The 10,000-nt window shown below is 57.8% G+C and overlaps 1 protein-coding gene across 1 annotated transcript in view; it reads left to right on the forward strand.

Moving 5' to 3' along the window:
* Positions 1 to 3,849: 3,849 nt before the first annotated feature.
* The window catches only part of LOC139243975 (ras GTPase-activating-like protein IQGAP1), a gene marked incomplete at its 5' end in the record, with an annotated part of 35,823 nt that continues 29,672 nt past the window's right edge, over positions 3,850 to 10,000 (forward strand). Inside the window, 2 exons of the mRNA XM_070870928.1 lie at positions 3,850 to 3,969; positions 9,367 to 9,523. Of these exons, the coding sequence (XP_070727029.1) occupies positions 3,850 to 3,969; positions 9,367 to 9,523 (277 nt within the window). The remainder of the gene's footprint in view (positions 3,970 to 9,366; positions 9,524 to 10,000) is intronic.

A 10,000-nucleotide genomic window follows, 5' to 3' on the forward strand; every position in this document is an offset into this window, starting at 1 on the left:
GCGCATCTCGGCCCAGCTGGGCTCGAGCCGAGGAACCCAACCGCCCCCTTGTCCGAGCTCTCCGTACCATCTCCAGGGACCGGGGCCAAGTCAGTTCCTGGCTCGGGGCCGATGCAGTCCTGGCCAGAGTTCAATCTTGTAAACCCCCGCCCCCAGCATTTCGATATGGCACAGTTCCGAGCCATTGGGTTTTTCCCATATCCCAACTCGCTGAGCAGGAAGGACAGCATTAGAAAAAGTGGGATGGAGGCCCGGGAGAGAGAGGCCGAGGGAGGGGCCGGGAGGGGAAAGAGGCAGGGAGGGGCCGGAGAAGGGGGGGTGGCGCTGGGTGTGGAGGTGGGGGGGGAGGGGATAGAGGGGCCAGAATGGCCCTGGGGGGGGTGGGGGTAGAGGTGGGCCGTGGGAGGGGCCGGAGGAGGAGGGGGGGGGGGAGGGGATAGAGGGGCCTGAATGGCCCTGGGGGGGGTGAGGTGGGCCGAGGGAGATGGGGCCGGGGGGGGGAAGAGGCAGGGAGGGGCCGGGGGGTGGAGGGGATAGAGGGGCCAGAATGGCCCTGGGGGGTAGAGGTGGGCCGTGGGAGGGGCCGGAGGAGGGGGGAGGGGGGGGCGGGGGGGAGGGGATAGAGGGGCCAGAATGGCCCTGGGGGGGTGAGGTGGGCCGAGGGACATGGGGCCGGGGGGTGGGGAAGAGGCAGGGAGGGGCCGGGGGGTGGAGGGGATAGAGGGGCCAGAATGGCCCTGGGGGAGGTGGGCTGAGGGGGAGGGGCGGTGGGGTGGGGGCCGGGAGCTGGTGGGTCAATGGTCTTGATGCAATTTGATGATAAGACCTTTAATCTGCTCTGCACCAACTCTGCAACTTTATAAACCCGACCAGTCGGCTGGGCCTTGCCGGAAACGGCAAAACTGACTGAACCTGCGCCAGGTGAGGGTGAGGGGGCAAAGGTCAACCAGGATCACTGCCCCGATTGTGCAGTGGGTGGGGTTCGCTGTGCCCGAGGAGCAGGATGGGTCTCAGTCCGTTTTGTTCTCTCTGGATCCAAAAGTAAAAATTTGTGTTTCTTTGCTTTTTAAAAAAAAAAGGCGAATTTGCATTTCTATAAACACCATTCACATCCTCAGCTAATCCAAAGTGCTTCACATGCGCTGATGAGATAAATGACGTGATAATTTGATTTACTGATGTTGACTGTTTTGAGGGATAAATATTGACCCCAGGACACTGGGGAGAACTCCCCTGCTCTTCTTCGAAATAGTGCCATGGGATCTTTTACATCCACCTGAGAGAGCAGATGGATTTAACGTCCCATCCAGAAGACTGCCCCTGCGACAGTGCGGCGCTCCCTCAGTACTGCCCCTCCGACAGTGCGGCGCTCCCTCAGTGCTGCCCCTCCGACAGTGCGGCGCTCCCTCAGTACTGCCCCTCCGACAGTGCGGCGCTCCCTCAGTACTGCCCCTCCGACAGTGCGGCACTCCCTCAGTACTGCCCCTCCGACAGTGCGGCACTCCCTCAGTACTGCCCCTCCGACAGTGCGGCGCTCCCTGAGTACTGCCCCTCTGACAGTGTGGCGCTCCCTCAGTACTGCCCCTCCGACAGTGCGGCACTCCCTCAGTACTGCCCCTCTGACAGTGCAGCGCTCCCTGAGTACTGCCCCTCTGACAGTGCGGCGCTCCCTCAGTACTGCCCCTCTGACAGTGTGGCGCTCCCTCAGTACTGCCCCTCTGACAGTGCGGCGCTCCCTGAGTACTGCCCCTCTGACAGTGCGGCGCTCCCTCAGTACTGCCCCTCTGACAGTGTGGCGCTCCCTCAGTACTGCCCCTCTGACAGTGCGGCGCTCCCTCAGTATTGCCCCTCTGACAGTGCGGCGCTCCCTCAGTACTGCCCCTCTGACAGCGCGGCACTCCCTCAGTACTGCACTGGGAGTGTCGGCCTGGATTTTTGCAACCAAGTCTCTGCAGTGGGACTTGAACCTGTGACCTACTGACTCGGGAGGTGTGGGAGCTATCTGCCACATGTCCTACATTACAACAGTGACTGCACGTCAGCAAAATACTTGGTGGGCTGTGAAAGGCACAGGTTGTTTCACTCTCGCGGGGCGGATCTCGACACTTCCCGATGGAGCAGTGTTGGGAAAGTGGGAGGTCCCACACGACCACACCCTGGAGCGTAACCTTGGGGTTTATTTGTTCCGACTGAGTGACGAAGGCGCAGCCCTGACAATTCGGTGGCAGATGTTCACCTTTGCAGCTCTCTGTCGCCTCCCTCCGCCTGGACTCGTCCCTCAGGAACATTCCCACCAAGGGGAAGTTTATCTGTGCTGTTTGTATCTGGGGGCGGCCGGAATGGGTGTGCAAATTGGCTCGAAGCTGAGGCTCTCTGTCATCTCAGGCAGCCCTGCACCCCCCCACCCCCACCCCCGGAGGATCTTCCCCCCCCCCCCCCCCCCCCCCCCGGATCGAGACGCCTGCTCCAGTGCAGTAACCACAGGGCTCGGGTCTGTTACTAGTCTGACGAGTCTGCTCGCTCAGGGTTGGAGGCAGAATTTCTCTTCACTGCTACGTGACTTGGCATAAAATGACCTGCTGACCTTGCTGCTGACTTGTGCTGCAAAAAGCGGAGCGGCTCCTTGAACCGATCAGAACAATTCTGGCTGAGGAATATCGTCAAGACACACGTCGCCTCCATTCCCCCCCCCTCTCCACCCCCCACCCCAATGTGGCCCAGTTTACTTCCTCCTCCCCCGGGGGCCACCGGCTCTGGATGGAGTTTGTTGGGATAGCTACCTCACCCACATTGGCCAGGTGTGAGTTTTACAAGCTATTCGGCCATGAAGGCAGCACGCAACGAGCCATACCACCCCCCCCCCCCCCCTTTCTTTACTGAGACCCACGGACTTGCACCTCCCGGCAGGTGCTCACTGCCAATGGATCAGGAGCGTGAGTTCTGACCAGTATTCCCCTCACCGGCCCTGGCCACTCTGACCCCCGCCCCGGCCCCAGTTATCGGACCCTCCCCTCGGCCCAGACCTGGGACTCGCGCCCCTGCCTCCCGGAGAATCTCCAGGCCAGTCCATTCGGGCACCTTGAAGGGCTCTTGGTGCAGAAACCTTTGGCGAATGGGCGCCACCCAACTCTCCCAGAGCGCGCGGCGAACTGCCCCCGGGGGCTCCCCGCGCGCGCTGCGTGCTGGAGCAATTGCTGGAGCCCGGCGCGCGCGGCTTGCAAAACCGTGCCCTCTCGGAGAACCGATGCACAGAGTCCCTTCACCGGCCCAGCCGGCGAGACCACCCGTAACCGCAGCAACGTGTGCCGCTCTATGGCAACACTGAGAGACCTCTGAGGGTGGGCCGTCACATTGGTAAACCCCACTCACCTCTTCCTCCACTCCTGCCCCGAGCTGCTGCTCTCCCCTCGCTCCCTCGGACCAGGAGGAGGCCATTCAGCCCCTCGAGCCTGTGCCACCACTCACTAAGATTATGGCTGATCTGCATCTTAACTCCATTTACCTGCCTTGGTTCCGGAACCCTTGATATCCTTGCCCAACAAAAATCTTATCAGTCTCAGTTTTGACATTTTCAATTGACCTCCAGCCTCAACAGCCTTTTGGGGGGTGTGGGGGGTGGGGAGAGAGTTCCTGATTCCCACAGCCCTTTGTGTGACGAAGTGCTCCCTGACATCACTCCTGAATGGCCGGGCTCGAACGTTAAGGTTCTGTCCCCTTCCCCCAGCAGAGGAAATAGTTTCTCCCTATCTACCCTATCGAATCCTTTAATCTTCTTAAACATCTCAATTAGATTACGCCTTAACCTGCTATATTCTGTGTAAACGTGTCCTCGTAACTTAACCCTTCCAGCCCCAGTATCATTCTGGTGAATCTGCACTGCTCCGTCTCCAAGGCCGATACACCCTCCCCCGAGAGGCGGGGCCCAGGACTGGACGCAGTGACCCCGGCCTGGGGTCTGACCAGAGCTCGGTACAGCTGTAACCGAGCTCCCACCTCGGGATCCCGCTGGGCAGCGTTCCAGGGGGCCCACACTTTTAAATTGCAAAAACTGTGCACGCGCGGACTGTGGGAATGGGTTGTGTAGCCCGCCAAAGGGCCGCGCTAAGATATCCCGCAACACGGCTACCTCCGCCTTGTGTCCCGGCGCCCTCCAGATAAAGGCCCACAGCCCAGTCACCTTTCCAATTGTTTTTTTGCACCTGTCCGTGAGGTTTTAGTGATTTCTGCACCCCTGGCTTCTCACTCTTCAGAAAGATTTGTGCAATGTTTTGTTCTCCAACTGTCAGGTTCTCCTTGGAGTTCTCATTAATCATCAAACTCTCATGAGACATTAAACCGAGGCCCCGTCTGTCCCCTCAGTTGGATGTAAAAGATCCCACGGCACTATTTCGAAGAAGAGCAGGGGAGTTCTCCCCGGTGTCCTGGGCCAATATTTCATCATCCTCACAGGCAATCCCTTGAATCCACGTCAAAAAGTTCATACGTGTTTCCATAAAGGACTTAATATTCCGGATCCCGAACTACATCCTGAAGGGTGGAAGATGCCTGTGGGTGGACTTTTTTAACGTGTGGTGACTGTTACACACCAGCCACCACACGGGCTTGACAGAGCGAGGCCTTGGTCCAGCGACAAGGGTTAACCAGGACGACTGGAGACCTGCTCTGCTGCACGGACCCAGTGCGCCCACATATTGCAGTGTGGGCTGGCACGTGCTGCCCCTGGGCCCTCGCCTCTCCTGGGCCCTGAACTCACGCCTCTCCTGGGCCCCCGATCACATCCCTCTACGAACTCTCGCCGCTCCTTCGCCCCGACCTTGCCGCTCCTGCTGTACCTGCCCAATATTTATCCCTCAATCAACATCACACAAACAGATTATCTGCTCATATATTTCATTGCTGTGTGTGGGAGCTTGCTGTGCGCAAATTGGCTGCCACGTTTCCCACATTGCAACAGTGACTGCACTGTCTCATCGCCGAGAGCATGCAGAAACCAAGCGCAGGCAGCGGAAGGAGCGTGCGGCAAACCAGATTCCCCACCCACCCTTTCCTACAACGACTCTCTCTCCCACCTGTGAGAGACTGGAATTCCTGTATTGGACTGTTCAGTCACCTAAGAACTCATTTTTCGAGTTGAAGCAAGTCTTCCTCGATTCCGAGGGACTGCCTATGATGATGATACCACTTCAAATGTACTGCATTGGCTGAAAAGCGCTTTGAGACGTCTGGTGGTCGTGAAAGGCGCTATATAAATGCAAGTCTTTCTTTCCTCTCTCCCCGCCCCCCCCAGCCTGGTTCTGGCCCCAGCTGGGATGTGTTGCTGGGCGAGGTGTGAACAGGCTGCTGAGAGACTGTGTGGTTGGTGCGGCGAGGAATGCTGGGTGTTACGGGCGGGTTGTCGGACTGGTTCCACCGCTCAGAGTGTTGACCCGATACAGACAGGGGAGCAGCTCAGCCCTGCACCACTCCCTCCGCTCGGGCTGACTCAGATTGCTCAGCCCGAGGATGGTGCCTCCGATTCTCCCTCTCTGATAATCGACCCGCATTTCATTAATCCCAGAGAAAAGCTGCCAATCGGCGAGAGTTTAATTTTTTTTTTGTTAAAAGAGCAATTGTCGCAGACACTGTGACAGAAACCCGAAACGCTGTAAATACGCGGCAGGTCTGTGCCATCTGAATGGAGAAAGTCCAATTCATGTTACACACACACGCACAACAGTTTTAACACGACCTGAACACCAAGCTGTCTCTCCCCTGTCACAGACTGGCTGGCCCGCTCTATGTTTGAGTTCTCTGTTTTTATTTCACATAAGGAGACATTGGGACAAAGGGTCACAGCGATCGGTTCTAAGGAAGAAATAGTAGCAGTACTGCACGACCACCGGACGTCCCAAAGTGCTTTACAGCCAATGAAGTACTTTTGGACTGTAGGCACTCTTGTAATGTAGGAAACGTGGCAGCCAATTTGCGCACAGCAAGCTCCCACAAACAGCAATGTGATAATGACCAGATCATCTGTTTTCCTTATGTTGATTGAGGGATAAATATTGGCCAAGACACCAGGGAGAACTCCCCTGCTCTTCTTTGAAATAGTGCCATGGGATCTTTTACGTCCGTCTGAGAGGGCAGACAAGGCCTCGGTTTAACGTCTCATCCGAAAGATGGCACCTCCGACAGTGCGGCGCTCCCTCGGCACTGCCCCTCCGACAGTGCGGCGCTCCCTCGGCACTGCCCCTCCGACAGTGCGGCGCTCCCTCGGCACAGCCCCTCCGACAGTGCGGCGCTCCCTCGGCACTGCCCCTCCGACAGTGCGGCGCTCCCTCAGTACTGCCCCTCCGACAGTGCGGCGCTCCCTCAGTACTGCCACTCCGACAGTGCGGCGCTCCCTCGGCACTGCACTGGGAGTGTCAGCCTAGATTTATGTGCTCAAGTCCCTGGAGCGGGATTTGAACCCACGACCCTGTGACTCGGGCAAGAGTGCTGCCCACTGAGCTGCCACTGACACGAATGAAAGTAGAAGATGAGTTGATGTCTTGGGTGGAATCCTCCATTGTCACCCGAGGTGTTATCCTGTTTTTATTTCCCTCTGTCACACTGACCCGCTGTGTGTTTCCGGCACTTTCTGTCACGATGTTACTGTAAAGGCTCCAGAGTCTCTGTACCAAAGCCCGAAATTAACACAAGCGGGGAAACCTCACCTGCGACGTGCCCGCTTCTGAGACTTCCTGTGTCACAAATGAAAGGGCAGGCTCCCTCGAGAGTCGCTCCCTCGAGAGTCGCTCCCTCGAGAGTCACTCCGTCACAACCTGGAACACAAGTCGCTATCAGTCGCTGTTCCTTCATGGTCGCTGGGTCAAACTCCTGGAGCTGCAGCTCACCATCAGCATCTCGAGGGCAGTACATGCCAGCCTTGCCCGAGACACCTGCATCCCCAGAATGGAATGTCTAAAACTAGTCTGTGTGTTCACAGCAAAGTCCCAGGGGGTGAAAGTCGGCCTGTCTCACTGCTGCCGCCGTGTGTTACTGACACTTGAACAGCGCAGGCACTAGTGAGCTTAATGGAGTTGTAATATGGAAATGTAGCGTCTCCTGGGAGTGGTCCTGATCAGCACGGTTCGCGTGCACGCAACTTTTTGCCGTACAGAGCATCCCGCATCTCTCCTCGTCGTCTCCCTTCTCCTCCCTGAGGGCGTTGGCTTCGCCTGGGCCCCTTGCCCCGGGTACCTCGAATGCAGGCAGCTGCTCTTCAGGTGAGGGTGGAGGGCATTCAACCAGGGGAGGTGTCCGGAGGGGGGCAGCCAGAGCATGAACAGCCGATCTCGATCCCGCCTTCAACCAGTTGTAATGTACGCACCTGTGAGGACGCTGCCATCCTCGTCTGCCGCCCGGACACGCCATGGTGTACCATCTTGCTGTCCGGAGGAGGTGGGGGTCCCCACTGGAGTGCTCTTTATGCAGGAGTCCTCCCACTATTTATCGGGGACTTGGCCTGGAGGGTGGTGCACGGAGCAGTCCCGTGCAATAAGTTTTTAAGTCGGTTCACGGGCTCCCAGGCCGCCTGTAACTTCTGCGGTCTGGAGGAGTCCGTGTTCCATGTTTTTATTGAATGTGCGAGGTTGCAGCCCCTGTTCCATTATTTAAAGGGGCTTCTCCTCAATTTCTGGCTGCACTTCAGTCCCACACTCCTGATCTTTGGGCACCCTGTGCGGAGGGGAGCGGGTAGGTCCGAGGGCCTCCTTGTCGGACTGCTCCTGGGCATGGCCAAGGGTGCCATCAGCCGGTCCAGGCAGCGGGCGGTCGAGGGGATCATTCAGCCCGACTGCCTGCCTCTCTTCCGCGGTTACATAATAGAGCCAGGGTGTCCCTGGAGATGGAGCACGCGGTGTCCACCGGTACGCTCGCGGCCTTCCGCGAGAGGTGGGCACCGGAGGGACTGGAGTGCATCATCACCCCCGGCAACCAAATTTTAATTTGAGCGGTTGGTGTCTGAAGGTTAATTTGTTTAATTTGCCAGTTTTAGTGCCCCTCCCCCCCCCCCCCCCCTTTTAGCCAGGGGGCACTTGTATAATTTGTGTTTCTGGTGCCCTCAAAAACAAAAAGGGGGGCACTTGATATAATAATCATGTTTTACAGATTACAACAGAATAATTGTAGACCTGTTGAGGTGGGAGGGGCTTAGCCAGTCACGTGATGTTCACAAGACTCAATAAAACCCCGGCCAGTTGGGTTCAGGGGATCCACGATGGGGCAGGTGGTTTTGAGCCTGGTGGATGAACTGGTAATGTGTAGTGTGATTGTTAAACCTTTGCTAATAAACCAACTCATTCTTAATAGCGATGTGTTACTGTGGATTCTTAAGCGAAGAACCAATGAAGCAAAAACATTGCAGTGTGAGTGTACACGAACACTTCCTAGCGGGGGCTAACTGGGTGCGGTGGGGGGGGGGGGCGTGTCGATTGATTGCTGACCCCTCCCCCGCTCGCTGATTTAGGGTTATCCTCCGCCAGAGGTCAGGGATTCGACCTGTGACCTCGCTAGTCCGCGTAGCGCAGTACCACACCGGCCAAATCCGATACCGGTGTTTAAAAGTCTTTCTCAACATCTTGCTGTCAGTATTTCAGAGACGCATTCTTTTTACATTATAAAATAGGCTTGAATTTAATTTCTTGTCACTGTGTTGGGCGGGTGTGCTGTTTCGATGGTAACGAGAAGAGCTGAGAGCTTGGCTCCCACTCTTGCACTTTCCTTCTCGCTGTGCGGTGACCCATTATCCTGCAACGCACCTCCGCCCACACCGTTCTGTCACATTGAATGGTCCACAAAACCACCTCTGTTCAAGGCCTGAGTGTGACCCCGATAGTTGATTCTCTCGCTCTCGTCCCCCTCGCTCTCGTCCCCCTCGCTCTCGTCCCCCTCGCTCTCGTCCCCCTCGCTCTCGTCCCCCTCCCTCTCGTCCCCCTCCCTCTCGTCCCCCTCCCTCTCGTCCCCCTCCCTCTCGTCCCCCTCCCTCTCGTCCCCCTCCCTCTCGTCCCCCTCCCTCTCGCCTCCCTCCCTCTCGCCTCCCCGGCCGCTCCATGTAACCTCCCTCTCGTCCCCCTCCCTCTCGTCCCCCTCCCTCTCGTCCCCCTCCCTCTCGTCCCCCTCCCTCTCGTCCCCCTCCCTCTCGTCCCCCTCCCTCTCGTCCCCCTCCCTCTCGTCCCCCTCCCTCTCGCCTCCCCGGCCGCTCCATGTAACCTCCCTCTCGTCCCCCTCCCTCTCGTCCCCCTCCCTCTCGTCCCCCTCGCTCTCGCCTCCCCGGCCGAGCTCGCTGCCGCCCTGCCCTGCCCTGCCGCTCCATGTAACCTCGCTCTGTGCCTCTGTGTGTTGCAGCTGGATGGAAGCGTGTTTGGATGAGGAACTGCCTCCAACGACCGACCTGGAGGAAGGGCTGAGGAATGGTGTGTACCTCGCCAAACTGGGCCACTTCTTCAGCCCAAAAGTGGTGTCCCGCAAAAAGATCTACGACTGTGAACAAACCAGATACAAGGTAATCTTCCCGCGTGCAGTTTTGCGGGGTGGGGGGGGGGGATAGGTCACACCTCCCTCGCTGGGGAATCGGCAGTCGGAGAGACTTCCTGGAGGCAGGGTGCAGTGTGTCGGTGCTCGGACACTGGTCCCAATCGTTCACTGACTGACCAGGCCGACGCCTCCTTTCACTGCAAGGGCCCGACATGGAATGCATTCAGACAATTTCCACTCGGGGGTGAATCCAGAACTAGGGGGCCATCAATAGAAGATGGCCACTAATAAATCCAACGGGGAATTCGGGAGAAACTCCTGAACCCAGAGGGTGGTGAGAATGTGGAACTCGCTGCCACAGGGAGTGGTTGAGGCGAATAGAAACATATAAAATTCTGACGGGACTGGACAGGTTAGATGCAGGAAGAATGTTCCCGATGTTGGGGAAGTCCAGAACCAGGGGTCACAGTCTAAGGATAAGGGGTAAGCCATTTAGGACCGAGAT

Source organism: Pristiophorus japonicus, unplaced genomic scaffold, assembly GCF_044704955.1.
Source record: "Pristiophorus japonicus isolate sPriJap1 unplaced genomic scaffold, sPriJap1.hap1 HAP1_SCAFFOLD_1940, whole genome shotgun sequence".
In the NCBI taxonomy this organism is placed as follows: Eukaryota; Metazoa; Chordata; class Chondrichthyes; family Pristiophoridae; genus Pristiophorus; species Pristiophorus japonicus.